Source organism: Salvelinus alpinus, chromosome 5, assembly GCF_045679555.1.
Source record: "Salvelinus alpinus chromosome 5, SLU_Salpinus.1, whole genome shotgun sequence".
Lineage (NCBI taxonomy): Eukaryota > Metazoa > Chordata > Actinopteri > Salmoniformes > Salmonidae > Salvelinus > Salvelinus alpinus.
In genome coordinates this window covers 45,612,206-45,631,715 of record NC_092090.1, presented here as the reverse complement: position 1 = coordinate 45,631,715, position 19,510 = coordinate 45,612,206, and the positions used below count along the sequence as shown (strand labels likewise).

General features: G+C 38.6%; 1 protein-coding gene across 8 annotated transcripts; it reads left to right on the top strand.

Moving 5' to 3' along the window:
• The first annotated feature begins 1,682 nt into the window (after positions 1 to 1,682).
• Positions 1,683 to 18,514, top strand: fbxo3 (F-box protein 3). 8 transcript variants are annotated; one of them, XM_071399969.1, is made up of 12 exons: positions 1,683 to 1,830; positions 6,006 to 6,095; positions 6,413 to 6,576; positions 6,980 to 7,094; positions 7,235 to 7,439; positions 8,419 to 8,464; positions 8,951 to 9,035; positions 12,889 to 13,011; positions 13,133 to 13,248; positions 13,470 to 13,660; positions 13,876 to 13,951; positions 18,067 to 18,514. In XM_071399969.1, exons 1-12 carry the CDS (start codon positions 1,739 to 1,741, stop codon positions 18,072 to 18,074), a joined length of 1,311 nt encoding a protein of 436 aa, XP_071256070.1. In that variant the 5' UTR covers positions 1,683 to 1,738; the 3' UTR covers positions 18,075 to 18,514. The 8 variants fall into 8 exon arrangements, with proteins under 8 accessions (XP_071256070.1, XP_071256074.1, XP_071256071.1 ...); XM_071399973.1 differs by having other exon boundaries at positions 13,470 to 13,640; positions 13,879 to 13,951; positions 18,067 to 18,203; XM_071399970.1 differs by having other exon boundaries at positions 13,879 to 13,951; positions 18,067 to 18,203.
• Positions 18,515 to 19,510: the final 996 nt, after the last annotated feature.

The window sequence follows — 19,510 nt, the reverse complement described above, 5'->3', positions numbered from 1 at the left end:
CAAAAGTATAGTACTTGAACATGACAAATAAAAATGCTCAAAGGCTCATTACTAACAACAGTAGCTGACTGCAAGTAATTTCACTTTGCAAGCTCTTCTGGAAACATGCTGTATAATGAAAACCATCATCATGGCTGTCTGGATAACTTAATAACACTTCAGTCTTCTTTTACATTCCATCCCCATGTCTAGATTAATCACATCCTGAAATTTCCCCCAGGGCACTGGCCATCTCTCCAAACTGTGTGATGAGGTATGACGTATGATGCCTCAGTTTGGTTTTCCTGACCGCTTTCATTCAGAAGGCTATATTGGTTCATAACTCTCGTTTTTAACACAGCTTATCTATAAATTTTTAAAAAAAGATAGCATTCTATAGGTATACATGTATCCAGCAATTTACGTCCAGTGTTACACCCGCAGGAGGCCTTTTGCCTTTTGGTAGGCCGTCATTGTATATAAGAATTTGTTCTTAACTGACCTAGTTAAATAAAGGTTAAATAAATCAAATAAATAAAAACAATATTATAATTTCAGACAGTGAGGGAAGTTCCTGTTAAGACAATACTCATTCATGGATTTGAATTGAACATGCAAGAGCACAATATGTGAATTGAAGGATTACCCAATGCAGAAAATAGGCCTAATCTTTGATGCCATCTTGAGGATGTAAGAGAAAGTAAAATCTGCAGTTGCGTCATTTGTTTTTTTTACGTATAACTTAATGATATGCAGCCACTGATTCTTGAAGAATGCAATTTATTAACGCCTAGCTTAGTTCAACTGTAGTACCCCATCAGAACCCAAAATATAAGATTGTTTTACTCCAATGTTCGTAAAGAAAGTAAATGTAAACATCGGAGGCTGCCGAGTGCCACAGCAGTCTAAGGCACTGCATCTCAGTGCTAGTGGTGTCATTACAGACCCGGGTTTGATTCCCGGCTGTATTACAACCGGCTGTGATTGGGAGTCCCATAGGGCGGTGCACAATTGGCCCAGCGTCGTCCGGGTTAGGGTTTGGCCGGGGTAGGCCGTCATTGTAAATAAGATTTTGTTCTTAACTGACTTGCCTAGTTAAATACAGGTTAAATAAATACAAAATATATATTTAAAAAACACTATATAGCCTCATGGTAAAAAATTATAATTGATATCATGGATTGTCAGTCCTTGCATCCATAGCTCTGTCTATGGATGCAATGGCTGATTCCTGCTTTAACAGGTGGCTTGAACAAGCAATCTTACATAGCAGGAACACTGCACTACCAGCTATAAGAATCTTTGGTACTATACACAAGGATATAATGTCCCGATCATTTTATGTGCCACACAGGCCTATCAACCAAGCTTGGCCAGAAGACCGGTCTCAAATACAGGGAAGCTGCTACACAGTATGTTACTACAATCCAGAGTGTACACAATAACCGTAGGTGCACACAATGCCTATAATAGGAAATTCCCTGAATAGGGCATACAGTTGGTGAAAGTATTTTATGACGATTCATATCAACCACCTACGTAAGCATCCTACTAGTTTGAAGTAATCCATTACTAATATAATGTGTAAATGTTTACACAAGAAACTGAGATAGATGAGAACAACCTGATCACATTTTTCATATCAACTTCTCCCTAGCCCCACTCCCCATGTGCGAACTATTTGATAACAAGAAAGCATGCGGAAACGCTCTGTCACAATAGATGGGGCGGGACTTGAAGCAAAATTCCAGGTTCCAAAATGGCAGCGTCCATGGAGCTAAGCTTGAACAATTTACCCTCCGATCCTTTGCTGTTAATGTTATCCTTTCTTGACTTTAGAGATTTGATCAGGTATGTATAACACGCTTCAGAGGGATAAATGCCTGTGCACAAAATACCATACGAGTTTATGTTGCGTAATAGAGCTATGCTTAGCGACAGAAGCTGGCTATAGTTAGCGTTCTCAAGATGTTGTTAGCTAAGCAAATAATTCACTTTTGTTTACTAACTAGCTTGCTATTGCATGACACTGTGTTGTCTTTCTTGATTGTTTGGTTATTAGTCTTATTCAATATGACAGTTGCAGTTATATCTATTGCATAAAAATGTAACTTTCAATTAGCCGTGAGCTAATTTACCGTCGCTAGCTAGGGTTGGCTAGTAGCTAGGCTAATGCTGCGTTCCTAACCAAGTGGGAAGATGGTATTTAGTAGTTACATAAAGAATCCACTTTAACGCCCCTCCAACTAGTAATTACTATTGGGAAATGTGTCTATCATCCATGTGCTGACCCCTGACGTCACCTACTAAGAAATTACCTAGATAACAGCATTTTCGGCAGTAACATTTATTATTTATAAAAAATAAATAGCTATGTTTTTTAACACTAATTTGTTTACAAGCATGATAGCTCTACTTTAAGTTGATTGAGCTTGTTGGCCATCAGCCAATCAGTGTTTCTCAACGAGTTCAAAGCACTTGAACGCAGACAACTTGTATTTACGACTTCACAGCTGATAATTACCACCTTCCCACTTTGATATTAAAGCAGCATAATGGTTTGTTTTGGTTTCAGATGCCTTGTTGTTGTAGCTAGCTAATGTTACTTCTCCGCTATCCCATTCAAATTAGACGGTAAATGTTATTAGACATTATACCGCGTCTATTCACAAAGCTGTCTGCCGCCTGTAGACGCTCCGATGCTGTACACAAATGCTCTGTATAAACAAAAAGAACCCAGCACGAGATACAATTTTCGAAACATTTGGAAGTTAAAGTTGCAATATGCAGAAATCGCTCCGCCATTTCCTGGTTGCAAATTGTTTTGTTTATATGACAAAGCAATGCATAGTGTTGAGAATTATTGTACAATCTAAACCGCTGTTTAATATATTTTCAATAACGAACAATATTGTTTTTTCAGCTGTTTGAACCTGGTGTACAAAACCGAAAGTAAAAGACTCAAAAACGAAATTTAGGAAGAGGAATCATAGAAATAGCACACAGAACATATCTACCGTTTCTTACTTGCTTTAAAGACAGCATGACAGATAACAGCCACAATGGGCAGAAGCTGATCGTTCCTGGGTATGAGAGTACTTGAATCTAAATAATTATTTGTCTATATTTGTTTTTTGTGCTGCTGAATAAGATGAATTTACATGAAAAACTGCAGACCTTAAGTGTATATTTTGTATTTGAAAGATTCTTTCTCACTAGTATGACAGTTAAGTTCCAAAAGTTTACAAAACCTTATCGCTAGTGAGGTGTATTTGCGTTTAGACAGAGCGTCGGTATTAAACGGAGAGCAGGGATTATAGTTCATGGGGGAGTCAACTGTGATCAGTACCATGAGCTGAGAACCCAAGGGGGGCAGGCTGTAATCTGGGTATACCCAAAGACGAAGAGAGGCCCAACTCGGCTGAAAATCTTTGTCCCTCCAGCGGGTGGTGTTTTTTTCACCCACCAAGGAAGGAGTTTTTGTATGGAGGTCAATGAGAGATTGTCAAGTCTGGTCATCAAAAAAAATGATGGTTTATTTGTTCCGTGAGATTTATTTGATCAAATAGAAGTTTGGTAATGCTTAAGTTGTTATGGAGTGTGTTGATATAAGTAAGACATTTACATCCTGGCAACTTTGAGATAACACTTTATATCGGAATGGCAATGCATGTTCATGACATGAGGCTAGTAGCATAGCATCTCTCTCCATTGAAAACAGGCGGAAACGATAGGCTGGAGCTTGACAGCCTACAGTGCTGCTTTGTGGACATTGTTTTTTATTTTTATTTAACTAGGCAAGTCAGTTAAGAACAAATTCTTATTTACAATGACGGCCTAACAAAAGGCCTCCTGCGGGGACGGGGGTTGGGATAAGAAAATATGTATTTATTTATTTATTAGGACAAAACACACACATCACGACAAGAGAAAACGCAACACTACATAAGGAGAGACCTAAGACAACAACATAGCAAGGCAGCAACATGGAAGCAACACAACATGGCAGAAGCACAACATGGTACAACCATTATTGGGCACAGACAACAGCACAAAGGGCAAGAAGGTTAGGGCGGAGAGACATGTATCTTTACAATATATCGATAATCTTTGGTATACACCTTGGGTTCTTGAGAGCTACTTATTTGCCAGACTATTAGCGTCCGAGCTAGCTAATGCTAACCTGGGTCTGTTGATTTTATAAGCCTCAAATGATTCTCCCCTGTATGAAGTGTGTTTTCAAGAGAAATTGGCTAGATAGTATAAATAGCAAGCTAGCTTTTCCGTCTTATACAGTTGAAGTCGGAAGTTTACATACACTTAGGTTGGAGTCATTAAAACTCGTTTTTCAACCACTCCACAAATTTCTTGTTAACAAACTATAGTTTTGGCAAGTCGGTTAGGACATCTACTTTGTGCATGACACAAGTAATTTTTCCAACAGTTGTTTACAGAAAGATTATTTCACTTATAACTCACTGTATCACAAATCCAGTGGGTCAGAAGTTTACATACACTAAGTTGACTGTGCCTTTAAACAGCTTGGAAAATTCCAGAAAATTATGTAATGGCTTCAGAAGCTTGTGATAGGCTAATTGAGTCAATTGGAGGTGTACCTGTGGATGTATTTCAAGGTCTACCTATACCAAGCTCTACCTTCAAACTCAGTGCCTCTTTGCTTGACATCATGGGAAAATCAAGACCTCCACAAGTCTGGTTCATCCTTGGAAGCAATTTCCAAATGCCTGAAGGTACCACGTTCATCTGTACAAACAATTGTACGCAAGTATAAACACCATGGAACCACGCAGCCGTCATACCACTCAGGAAAAAGAAACGTTCTGTCTCCTAGAGTTTAACGTACTTTGGTCGAAAAGTGCAAATCAATACCAGAACAACAGCAAAGGACCTTGTGAAGATGCTGAAGGAAAAGGGTACAAAAGTATCTATATCCACAGTAAAACGAGTCCTATATCAACATAACCTGAAAGGCCGCTCTTCAAGGAAGAAGCCACTGCTCCAAAGCCAGCATAAAAAAGCCAGATTACGGTTTCAACTGCACATGGGGACAAAGATTGTACTTTTTGGAGAAATGTCCTCTGGTGTGATGAAACAAAAATAGAGCTGTTTGGCCATAATGACCATTGTTATGTTTGGAGGAAAAAGGGGGAAGGTGGCAAGCCGAAGAACACCATTCCAACTGTGAAGGTGGCAGCATCATGTTGTGGGGGTGCTTTGCTGCAGGAGGGATTGGTGCACTTCACAAAATAGATGACATCATGAGGGAGGAAAATGATGTGGATATATTGAAGCAACATCTCAAGACATTAGTCAGGAACTTAAAGCTTGGTCGCAAATGGGTCTTCCAAATGGACAATGACCCCAGGCATACTTCCAAAGTTGTGGCAAAATGGCTTAAGAACAACAAAGTCAAGGTATTGGAGTGGCCATCACAAAGCCCTGACCTCAATCCCATAGAAAATGTGTGGGCAGAACTGAAAAAGCGTGTGCGAGCAAGGAGGCCTACAAACCTGACTCAGTTACACCAGCTCTGTCAGGAGGAATGGGCCAAAATTCACCCGACTTATTGTGGGTAGCTTGTGGAAGGCTACCCGGAACGTTTGACCCAAGTTAAACAATTTTAAGGCAATGCTACCAAATACTAAATGAGTATGTAAACTTCTGACCCACTGGGAATGTGATGAAAGAAATAAAAGCTGAAAAGTATTATTCTCTGCTATTATTCTGACATTTTACAGTCTTAAAATAAAGTGGTGATCCTAACTGACCTAAGACAGGACATTTTTACTAGGATTAAATGTCAGGAATTGTGAAATACTGAGTTTTTAAATATATTTGGCTAAGGTTTATGTAAACTTCCGACTTCAACTGTAACAGCTCATTTGAGCTAGCTAGCTGCCAGCTGATTGAATTTCTACAGGTATCGCAGCATCACATCCTGATATACCGAAATTCATGCAAAGAACCTGCTAACTAGCAATAACTTTTTTATTTTCTATCCATAGTTGCAGTTTTGTGAGTAGACGACTCAACGAGCTTTCCGGTCACAACCCATTATGGAAAGGCCTCTGTTTGAAACATTGGCTCTTAACTGAGTAAGTCTGTTGATCAACAACAAAAAAACATGGATTTCATCAGCCTATGGACAGTGTAAAGCCTTTGTATGAGAATCTTGTCTGTAGCAAAGAGTAGAGTTGTAGTTAACTTCCTCTGGTTTGTGGTGAAGAGTAACAGCAAAACATTCACATAAAAACGTTTCAAATTGAAAAGGATTCAAAATGGCTTGGACCAACATTCTTTTCATCTCTTATTTGATGTAATAATCAGGAATGTTTGTACTGTGTGTTTATTTTGCAAACGGAATAGTACTGATATGTTTTATTTAGCTAAATATTTTGTTGTTGTTGAGCAGGTCAGACAAAATTCAGAAGGTTCAAACCTGGAAGGAACTCTTCCGTGAGTTCTATACTGACTTGGGTCGTTACATTGATCACTATGGCACCCTGAAGAAAGCCTGGGATGACCTGAAGAGATACCTTGACCAGCAGTGCCCCAGGATGATTGCCTCGCTCAAAGGTAAAACTCCACAAGGAATACACATCACCACTTTAGGGGATTTGATAGCTGTGGGATGGTTCAATGGAACCATTAGGCCTTATTGGGCCGGCAGGTAGCCTAGTGGTTAGAGCGTTGGGCCACTAACCGAAAGGTAGCTAGATCGAATCCCCGAGCCGACAAGGTACAAATCTGTCATTCTGCCCCTGAACAAGACAGTTAACCCACTGTTCCTAGGCCGTCATGGTAAATAAGGTTTTGTTCTTAACTGACTTGCCTAGTTAAATAAAGGTTATATAAAAAAAGTATCTTAACCTTCAACCAATATGTTGGATTTCCAAATGTATTGGATAGAAAATCCATACCTTTTTTAAATGTATTGTAGTTTGTTTGCCTAAGTCATTTTATGATTTCCCCTGAGCAGAGGGAGCAAAGGAGGAAGAGCTGGATGGCATTGAGGCCCAGATTTGTTGCAAGCTTTCAAATGACTACCGGTGCTCATACCGGATACACAATGGGCAGAAGCTTGTCGTTCCTGGGTATGAGAATTCATCAATTCAAATAATTGTTTGTCTATATTTATTTTTTTGTGCTGCTGAGCTGAATAAGATGAATTTACATGAACAAATTGACAAAAGTATACTTATGGTAAAAATGATCTACCCCTATTTTCTTCCAGGTTAATGGGAAGCATGGCCCTGTCTAACCACTACCGCTCAGAGGACCTGCTGGATATTGAAACGGCAGCAGGTGGCTTTCAGCAGCGCAAGGGCATGAGGCAGTGTTTGCCCCTCACCTTCTGCTTCCACACAGGCCTCAGCCAATACATGGCCCTTGAGGGCACTGAGGGCCGCAGCCGCAGCGAGATCTTCTACCACTGCCCGGTCAGTTTTCATGAGACCCCGGCCCCCTCCCCAATTACAACTGGGAGACAGACTTTTATTCTCACACACAAGTTAAGGATGAAAAGAATAAGGAAGTGGGTAGCATCGCTTAGTAATAATAAACGACTCCTTAATTTGAGCTTTATATAACTTTCAGTGTTTAGGTTTCCTAAGTTATTTGGGACAGATATAACTCATTGCAACTGGGGGGAGCCATTTTCTAGCTATCTCACCACGTCTGTTGCAAACAGCTTCCAGTGTTTACGTTTCATAACTTGACTGGGGCAATGACAACTCTTTGCCACTGGGGGCAGCCCTTTTCTAGCTATGGTATCTCACCACAGGCAGGAGATCATGTTGAATTATGGAAATTAACTAATGGCAGTGGTGGAAAAAGTACCCAATCGTCATACTTGAGTAAAAGTATAGATACCTTAATAGAAAATGACTTGAGTAAAAGTCACCCAGTAAAATAATACTTGAGTAAAAGTATAAAAGTTTTTGGCTTAAAATATACTTAAGTATCAAAAATGAAAGTATAAATAATTTCACATTCCATATATTAAGCAAACCAGACAGCACAATTATTTTTTTTAAATTTAAGAATAGCCTGGGACACACTCCAACACTCAGACATAATTTACAAACAAAGCGTTTGTGTTTAGTGAGTCTGCCAGATCAGAGGCAGTAGGGATGACCAGGGATGTTCTCATGATGAGTGTGATTTTTACAATTTTCCTGTCCTGCTAAGCATTCGAAATGTAACGAGTACTTTTGGGTGTCAGGAAAAATGTATGGAGTAAAAAGTACATTATTTTCTTTAGGAACGCAGTGGAGTAAAAGTTGTCAAAAATATAAATAGTAAAGTACAGATATCCCAAAATGACTTAAGTAGTACGTTAAACAATTTTTACTTAAGTACGTTACACCACTGACTAATGGATGACTAATAGGATTGTTCTACATTTTTCTATTATAGGATCAAATGGCACAAGATCCATCTGCAATTGACATGTTCATCACAGGTATGATGAGCTATTAGTTTGTTACATATATTATACAAATATTTCAGTTAGGTTGTGTGAAAATGTTTCATTGCAACATCTCACTGCAAGTTGAGCAATTGTAAGCTTAACAACTAGGTTATTATGCACTTCTTGGAATTGTACATGGTACAGAGGTTGCAGCACCCGGTTTATCTCTCCCCAATCAGATTTAAACAGGAAGGCACTGCTCCCATTCTTCAAATATAAATAAATAAACTGTTGTATTGCAACATAGCACTCCATGAATGGAATAATTTAATTAACCTTTATTTAACTAGGCAAGTCAGTTAAGAACAAATTCTTATTTACAATGAATAAAAAAAATGGAACTCTGGGTTATTTGCTCAATTAATATTTCTTGATATTCAATGTGTTAGTTCCTCAACATATGGGTTTGAACTTCTAATGCAGTGTCTCACACTTTCTCATTGTTTTGCTTCCTCTCACTCTAATTTCTCACCTTAGGGTCCAGCTTTACTGAGTGGTTTACCTCATACGTCCATAATGTGGTAACAGGAGAATACCCCATCATCCGGGATCAGATCTTCAGGTAACCTCCATTAACTTTCCCTTTCTGGAATACCTAACAGGAACATGCAGGAAGGTTGTCGTTTCTGTGTCATTATGGCAATACTCAACAATATGTAGTAAGGCTGACCCCATGTAGTCGACTGGTCGATTGTTTGGTCGATAGGCTGTTGATCGACCAAGATTTCTTTAGTCAAGCAGTAGCAAAAAAAAGATATACAGTACCAGTCAAAAGTTTGGACACACCTACTCATTCAAAGGTTTTTCTTTGTTTTTACTATTTTCTACATTGTAGAATAATAGTGAAGACAAACTATGAAATAACACATGGAATCATGTAGTAACCAAAAAAGTGTTTAACAAATAAATATATTTTATATTTGAGAATCTTCAAAGTAGCCACCCTTTGCCTTGATGACAGCTTTGCAGACTCTTGGCATTCTCGCAACCAGCTTCACCTGGAATGCTTTTCCAATAGTCTTGAAGGAATTCCCACATATGCTGAGCACTTGTTGGCTGCTTTTCCTTCACTCTGTGGTCCAACTCATCTCGAACATCTCAATTGGGTTAAGGTCGGGTGATTGTGGAGGCCAGGTCATCTGATGCAGCACTCCATCACTCTCATTCTTGGTCAAATACACAGGCTGGAGGTGTGTTGGGTCATTGTCCTGTTGAAAAACAAATGATAGTCCCACTAAGCGCAAACCAGATGGGATGGCGTATTGCTGCAGAATGCTGTGGTAGCCATGCTGGTTAAGTGTGCCTTAAAATCTAAATAAATCAGACAGTGTTACCAGCAAAGCACCATCACACCACCTCCTCCATGCTTCACGGTGGGAACCACACATGCGAACATCATCCGTTCACCTACTCTGCATCTCACAAAGACACAGCGGTTGGAACCAAAAATCAGATTTCCACTGGTCTAATGTCAATTGCTTGTGTTTCTTGGCCCAAGCAAGTCCCTTCTTCTTATTGGTGTCCTTTAGTAGTGTTTTCTTTGCCACAATTTGACCATGAAGGCCTGATTCACGCAGTCTCCTCTGAACAGTTGATGTTGAGATGTGTCTGTTACTTGAACTCTGTGGCTTTTATTTGGGCTGCAATTTCTGAGGCTGGTAACTAATGAACTTATCCTCTGCAGCAGAGGTAACTCTGGGTCTTTCATTCCTGTAGTGGTCCTCATGAGAGCCAGATTCATCATAGCGCTTGATGGTTTTTGCAGCTGCACTTGAAGAAACGTTCAAAGTTCTTGACATTTTCCTGAAAGTAATGATGGACTGTCGTTTCTCTTTGCTTATTTGAGCTGTTCTTTCCATAATATGGACTTGGTGTTCAACCAAATAGGGCTATCTTCTGTATACCACCTCTACCATGTCACAACACAACTGATTGGCTCAAAAGCATTGGGAAGGAAGGACATTCCACAAATGAACTTTTAACCAGGCACACCTGATAATTTAAATGCATTCCAGGTGACTACCTCATGAAGCTGGTTGAGAGAATGCCAAGTGTGTGCAAAGCTGTCATCAAGGCAAAGGGTGGCTACTTTGAAGACTCTAAAATAAATGTAGATTTAACACTTTTTTGGTTACTACATGATTCCATATGTGTTATTTCATAGTGTTGATGTCTTCACTATTATTCTACAATGTGGAAAATAGTCAAAATATAGAAAAACCCTTGAATGGGTAGGTGTGTCCAAACTTTTGACTTTGACTTAATTTTGTTAGAACAGCATATCTGGTATTGTTTATAATTTATTGTGTTTACACTTCAAATTATATTATTAATAATAATGCTCCATGTAATGTCATTATCATTAATATGCTTAATAGACTTGTATAACCACCATTTGATTTTTAGGCCTAAGAGCGCATCCTGTTTAGTCTTAATACCACAACTTACTTAGGCTGAAAAATATCCCCACAGCATGATGCTGCCACCACCATGTTTCACCGTAGGGATGGTGCCAGGTTTCCTCCAGACGTGACGCTTGGCATTCAGGCCAAAAAAGTTCAATCTTGGTTTCATCAGACCAGAGAATCTTGTTTCCCATTGTCTGAGAGTTTGTGCCTTTTGGCAAACTCCAAAAGGGCTGTCATGTGCCTTTTACTGAGGTGTGGCTTCCGTCTGGCCACTCTACCACGAAGGCCTGATTGGTGTGTGCTGAGTGCTGCAGAGATGGTTGTAAACAATTGTTGGAAAAATGACTTGTGTCATGCACAAAGTAGATGTCCTAACCGCCTTGCCAAAACTATAGTTTGTTAACAAGACATTTGTGGAGTGGTAGAAAAACGAGTTTTAAGGACTCCAACCTAAGTGAATGTAAACTTCCGACTACAACTGTAGTTTTGGCAAGGCGGTTAGGACATCTACTTTGTGCATGACACAAGTAATTTTTCCAACAATTGTTTACAAACAGATTATTTCATTTATAATTCACTGTATCACAATTCCAGTGGGTCAGAAGTTTATATACACTAAGTTGACTGTGCCTTTTAAACAGCTTGGAAAATTCCAGAAAATGACGTCATGTCTTTAGAAGCTTCTGATAGGCTAATTGACATCATTCGAGTCAATTGGAGGTGTACCTGTGGATGTATTTCACGGCCTACCTTCAAACTCAGTGCCTTTTTGCTTGACATCATGGTTAAAATCTAAAGAAATCAGCCAAGACCTCAGAAGAATTGTAGACCTCCACAAGTCTGGTTCATCCTTGGGAGCAATTTCCAAACGCCTGAAGGTACCACGTTCATCTGTACAAACAATAGTATGCAAGTACAAACAATAGTATGCAAGAAAAAAACAAGCTTACTTCCAAAGTTGTTGCAAAATGGCTTAAGGACAACAAAGTCAAGGTATTGGAGTGGCCATCACAAAACCCTGACCTCAATCCTATAGAACATTTGTGGGCAGAACTGACAAAGTGTGTGCGAGCAAGGAGGCCTACAAACCTGACTCAGTTACACCAGCTCTGTCAGGAGGAATGGGCCAAAATTCACCCAACTTATTGTGGGAAGTTTGTGGAAGGCTACCCGGAACGTTTGACCCAAGTTAAACAATTTTAAGGCAATGCTACCAAATACTAAATAAGTATGTAAACTTCTGACCCACTGGGAATGTGATGAAAGAAATAAAAGCTAAAATAAATAATTCTCTCTGCTATTATTCTGACATCTTACATTCTTAAAATAAAGTGGTAATCTTAACTGACCTAAGACAGGGAATTTCTACTAGGATTAAATGTCAGGAATTGTGAAAAACTGAGTTTAAATGTATTTGACTAAGGTGTATGTAAACTTCCGGATTTTTTAATTTATTTTTTAAACATTAAAAAAAATGTCAAACCTGTTATTTCTTTGTCATTATGGGGTATTGTGTGTAGATTGGTGAGGGGAAAATGTATAATCCATTTTAGAATAAGTCTGTAATGTAACAAAATTTGAAAAATGTCAAGGGGTCTGACGTTTTTATTTATTTAACCATTTAACTAGGCAAGTCAGTTAAGAACAAATTCTTATTTACAATGATGGCCTACCCCGGCCAAACCCAGATAACACTGGGCCAATTGTGTGCCGCCCTATGGGACTCCCAATCCTGGCCGGTTGTGATACAGGTCTGTAGTGACACCTTTAGCACTGAGCCCCGAATGCACTGCAGTTGATTCGATTAAAACACATAGGATGTGTCTATATATGGAAAAATACACGTTTAAAAAATGTTGACCAATCGATTGGTCGAATGAACAGACACCTCTTGGTCGACCAAGATTTTTGTTGGGTCGGGACAACCCTAATATGTAGTTAACAAACATTCAAAGCAAGGCTTCTAACGGATTTTGGAGGTTTAATAAGCTTTGTCACTATTCACAGGTACGTCCATGATAAGCAGTGTGTTGCCACCACGGGGGATATTACTGTTTCAGTGTCTACCTCATTCTTACCGGAGCTCAGCTCAGTGCATCCTCCACATTTCTTCTTCACCTATCGGATCAGGTACCACTATTTCCCCTACTGATTTCAGCTCCTGATAATGATTAAAAAGATAAATGTGTAAATGGATCATAATACAGCTGTCCTAACTTCCCTAACCTTATGCGTTAAATTCTACCATCAGGATTGAAATGGCAAAGGATGCCCTCCCTGAGAATGCTTGCCAACTGGACAGTCGTTATTGGAAGATCACCAATGCTAATGGGAACGTGGAGGAGGTCCGTGGGCCAGGCGTTGTTGGTAGGTGACTAGACTAGAGGGGATTCCGTGGACTTACCATAATGTTTCATTCTTAATTGTCTCCATTTGGTAGCAGTGGGCAAAAACCTGTTACGATCTAAGAATGATTTACAGCTAACAAATTACTAATGTAATTGTCATGTTATATACTAATTAAATAAGTTAACATTTCATGAGTAACTTATGCAAGAGATATACTAACCGCATGACATTGTCTGCAGGAGAGTTCCCGGTGATGACTCCGGGTAAAGTACATGAGTACGCCAGCTGCACGACCTTCTCTACTACCTCAGAGTACATGGAAGGCCACTACACCTTCCACCGCCTCAAGAACAAAGAGGAGATCTTCGACGTCTGCATCCCCCGCTTTCACATGGTTTGCCCTCCGTTCCGTGAGTCAATTGTACGGTCGGTAAGTGTTTATGGTTTATGAGATGGAGATGAGTAACAATTGGATTCAGTTTTAAGAAACTTGGTAAATCAATGATCAGGGCCAACTTTTAGGCTAGGGTTATTAAATAAAAATGTTTTATTGGTCTTTTTATTTGTCAAAATGTTTGGTAACACAACAAATGATAAAGTTTTGAAACAAGAACTTGGTTTAATATTTGCTCCCCCCCCCATCAGCAGGGATTGGCAAGGGATGTTTCAAGTGCATCTTTTAACGAAGACAACTCGTCAGACACCGATGACCATAATGAGGGTGAGCTTCGAGGCATTAATATGGCAGCCCCAGGGGGACGATGCCCACGCCACATCTGACACACTTTTCTCACCACAGGACTAAATTAGGAAAGGGGCTAGGAAGGACTTTCACAATTACATAAGAGTAAAGTTTGTTTTTATTGTTTGTAAAGCTGTATTTACCATTGGCTGATAGTCATTGCCCTGTGTGAACCTTTCCACCCCAGCTCGATGAGATACTACCACAGCCTCTGCAATATGCCCTCCCATGTAAATCCAAGATCGCTCCATTGTTTGTTTTCTTTTTTTTTCAACAATGGAGCGATCTGGAACTGGACATTGTCTATTGAGAGCAGAGGGTTGTCACGTCTTTTTCAATAGTAACATTGTTCATTCTCTAGCTGGCTGCCTAGTGCATAGAGCTAAAGTGCTGATTGGTGCTCTATCTAAATCCTGAGTATTCCCTTTTTTCCTTGGCATATGTAGTGTGTGTGTAGTCATATTCCTTATATAAAAAGCCACAGCATCTCTACAGGTCCACTGTAGATGTATTGTCAATGCATCGTCAAAAATGACATTTTTTACATTGCAGCTGTTTCTGCAGCAGTGTTAAACATGTATAACTATGATGATCTTAATCAGAGGTGGTTTTCAAACCAACAAAAAAAAAAGAAGGAATTTTATGTAAACACACAACTCATAAAAGCTGGGATGTTTGCACATGCTAACAACAATGACAAAGAGAAGCCCACATCAAAGCTGTTGAGCTACATTGGATGCTGTCTGTATATCTAATAGATATTCAGGCACATGTTAATATGGGCTTGACTCTGTCATGCATTAACTCTGTCATGCATTAATGCATATCATATCTTATTAATTGCAATGTGATTATGACTATGATCCTTTGAAAGTCTGCGGAAACAAACAACTGTTTAGTAAAGCAGCCAATCAGTGTGCAGTTTCTCATAGAAATCTGAATGTTTGAACAATGAGCTACAGCATCACACCCCTCTGTATTTATTTGGACAGTGAAGCTACAATTAGTACATTTGGCTCTATACTCCAGCATTTTCAATTTGAGATCAAGTGTTTGATATGAGGCGACAGTACAGAATGTCACCTTTTATTTGAGGGTATTTCTATACATATCTGTTTTGCTGTTTACAAATGAATGCACTTTATGTACAGTGCCTTCAGAAAGTATTCCTACCCATTTACTTTTTCCACATTTTGTGTTACAGCCTGCATTTTAAAATGGATTAATTTGAGATTTTGTGTCCCTGGCCTACACGTAGTACCACAATGTCAAAGTTGAATTATGTTTTTAGAAATGTTTACAAGTTAATTAAAAATGAAAAGCTGAAATGTCTTGAGTCAATAAGTATTCAACCCCTTTGTTATGGCAAGACTAAATAGGTTCAGGAGTAAATTTGTAAGTGATTTGCTTAACAAGTCACATAAGTTGCATGGACTTACTCTGTGCAATAATAGTGTTTTACATGATTTTTGAATAACTACCTCATCTCTGTACCCCACACATACAATTATTTGTAAGGTCCCTCGGTTGAGCAGTGAAGTCACACAGATTCAACCACAAAGACCAGGGAGGTTTTCCAACGCCTCGCAAAGAAGGGCACCTGTTGGTAGATGGGTAAAAAAATAAATGTAAAAAAAAAAGCAGACATTTAATATCCCTTTGAGCATGGTCAAGTTATTAATTAGACTTTGGATGGTGTATCAATACAACCAGTCGCTAGAAATATACAGGTGTCCTTCCTTACTCAGTTGCCGGAGAGGAAGGAAACCGCTCAGGGATTACACTATGAGGCCAATGGTGACTTTAAAACAGTTACATAGTTTAATGGCTGTGATAGGAGAAAATTAAGGATGGATCAACAAGATAGTATACTGAACAAAAATATAAACCCACATGCAACAATTTAAGCAATTGTACTGTGTTATAGTTCTTATAAGGAAATCTCATTTGGCCCTAATCTATGGGTTTCACATGACAGGGCAGGGGTGCAGCAATAGGTGGGCCTGGGAGGGCATAAATCCACCCACTGGGGAGCCAGACCCAGCCAATCAGTATTCGTTTTTCCACACAAAAGGGCTTTATTACAGACAGATCTGCGGTTGTGAGGCCGGTTGGACGTACTGCCAAATTCTCTAAAATGATGGTAGATAATTTAATGGTCATTTATCTGGCAACAGCTCTAGTGGACATTCTTGCAGTCAGCATGACAATAGCACGCACCCTCAAAAGTTCTGTGTTGTGTGACAAAACTGCACATTTTAGAGTGGCCTTTTATTGTCCCTATCACAAGGTGCCCCTGTGTAATGATCATGCTGTTTGATCAGCTTCTTGATATGCTACACCTGTCAGGTGGATGGATTATATTGGTAAAGGAGAAATGCTCACTAAAAGGGAGGTAAACAAATATGTGCACACATTTCAAGAGAGAGAAGCTTTTTGTGCGTATGGAAAATTTCTGGGATATTTTATTTAAGCTCATGAAACATGGGACCAACTCTTTACATGCTGCGTTTATATTTTTGTTCAGTATAGTTACTCCACAATACTAACCTAATTGACAGAGTGAAAAGAAGGAAGCTTGTACAGAATAACAAATATTCCAAAACATGCATCCTGTTTGCAATAAGGCACTAAAGTAAAAATGTGACAAAGAAATTAACTTTATGTCCTGAATAGAAAGAGTTATGTTTGGAGCAAACACATCACTGAGTACCACTCTCATATTTTCAAGTAGGTGGTGGCTGCATCATGTTTTGGGTGTGCTTGTCATTGACAAGGACTAGGGAGTTTTTTTTGGATAAAAAGAAATGGCATAGAGCTAAGCACAAGCAAAATCCTAGAGGAAAACCTGGTTGTCTGCTTTCCAACAGACACTGAGAGACAAATTCACCTTTCAACAGGACAATAACCTAAAACACAAGGCCAAATCTACACTGGAGTTGGTTACCAAGATGACATTGAATGTTCCTGAGTGGCCTAGTTACTGCTTTGACTTAAATAGCCTTGAAAATCTATGGCAAGACTTGGAAATGGCTGTCTAGCAATGATCAACAACCAATTTGACCGTGCAAAAATAATGTGCAAATATTGTACAATCCATGTGTGCAAAGCTTAGAGACTTGCCCAGAAAGACTCACAGATGTAATCACTCCCAAAGGTGATTTTAACATGTATTGACTCAGGGGTGTGAATACTTATGTAAGTGTTTTTCATTTTCAATACATTTGCAAAAATGTCTGTTTTCACTTTCTCATTATGGGTTATTGTGTGTATAATATATATATATATATATATATATATATATATATTTAATCCATTTTGAATTCAGGCTGTAACACAACAAAATGTGGAATAAGTCAAGGGGTATGAATACTTTCTGAATGCATTGTATCTAGTCTCATTTGTTTTTTTCCCTCAAGTCTTTGGGCAAATTCAAAGAATTTACAGAAGAACAAGAGAAAGTGTAAGTTACAGAGGAACAAAGATCATACCCCCGCAAAATGCTCCCCTCTCACAATTACCATTAACAGAGGCGGTTCGCATTTTTTCCGGGGTATGATCTTTGTTCTTCTGAACTTTCGCAGTCTTTATTATTCACTATTCATTCATGATTATCCATAAGCATGGTAGCATCCACATTAATGTGGAAGTATTCTGAAACATCTATTCTTATTTACAATAAAAGTGACTCTAAAATGACACTACATTATTCACTATTCAGTTCCTATTGGGTGAAACATAATCTGAAACACAACCAAAACAAACTGCAAATACATCCAACAAGTATGTAGTCACAAGCTTGATGTATTCATTGCATGCTAGGAATATGGGACCAAATACTAAATTATTGACTACTTTAATATAATATACCTAAAGTTCTTTCATTTCTAAATGGTAAAACAGATATGTTTTAAAATACCCTCAAATAAAAAGAGACATTCTGTGCTGTCGCCTCATATGAAACGTTTGATCTCAAATAAAAAAAATGCTGGAGTATAGAGCCACATTTAAAAAAATGTTGCTTGACTGTCCAAGTAAAATACATCGGAAAGTGTATATTGTCTGGTTTATATTGCTTTCTGGTGCAATTTCAGGTCATTAGAGGGACATCTCAGCTTTGAGCACACGTGTATCACTCATCTCAGCACGTACTTAACTGGACATGAAAATACCCTGGCTCAGCTGAGCAAATTCAGTTTTTCCAAGGAGAGGTTTTAGCTTTGACATTGTTGCCAGGAAGATTTGTGCTGTTATGTATTATTTGAAAATAATTTCCTCTAAATATGGAATTAAGGTGTTTGCTTTCTGTTCTTCTTGTCTATGAATGGCAAGACATATTTTGTGGGTAATAACTGATTATTTTAATCCTGTTTTCCCCTTGTACTTAGCTAAGCTGTGCAATAGTGTCTGGCTATTCTCTATGATAATTTCAAACCTCCTTTGATTTGCATTTAGGTATTTGTTCAGTATCACTGTTTTTTACTTCATAAAAGTGTGTTTTTGTTTTTCTATGTTTGGGGTAAATAAACACTAAATGCTGAATTTGTAAGCACGTTGATTTTTGTTCATGAATTGTTGTGATGGATTTATTTCATCGATATAATTTGTGTTTTTATATTCTATTACCTGCGGCTACTGAGAAATAGATTCATAAGAATCGGTTAGAAATTGGATGCGATCAATGTTTTTAAGACTATCTTTGATAGAGAACAATTGTGCATACAGTACATCATACAATCTCTACAGAAGTAAATGTTGAACCAAGATGCCTATTGAAGAACATTGTACAAAATGTTTCTTAATTAATAGGCCGATCTTAGTTCAACTTTCACTTCTGCAGAGATTGTGTCAGGTTGAAAGCACAATTCACAAAGAAATTCATCAAATTGTTTCATTAAAATAACAAGGGTGATACCACACAAATGGCATACTGAGACAAGCTCACAATTGTCTATTGTTTGTTTTGGAATGTGTCTTGATGTTGCCAGATATTCCTCAAGTGGTCTCTGTTGTGGCCCGACCAATGTTCCTTTGTTCAGCTGTTGTGTTGGCCTACTGGTGTCAACCAATAGCCTCATTTCACCCATTCATGTCATGATAACTAATGTAAAGTAGGGTGCAATAAGTTGGTCTTTCTTATGACTAGCATTCAGTCTGATATGACAACTGTATTACAGTTGTCAGTTTCAGTTCATTTTGTCCTCTATTCCAATGAATATAGCACATTCCAAGGATGCATTGTACAACCCAGCTGTTAAATTTGCCCTGATATTAATTTTCTGAAACAGACAGGTGTAGACAGTTGTGGGGTAATCAGTTAGTCTACCTGAAGATAGGCGTTTCGGCCCAAATAGTTGGCCATTTTGAAATGCATTTCAACCTCGAGCTTAGTATGGTTCATGTCATATGTAGATGAATAAATAATTATTCAGTCATTAAATTACTAATGCTTCCTCATACAGTATCAGGAAAATGAAATTGTTCTACCCTGAATATAACATCATACCTAGAATAATACTGAATGTATTTAATAGGTTG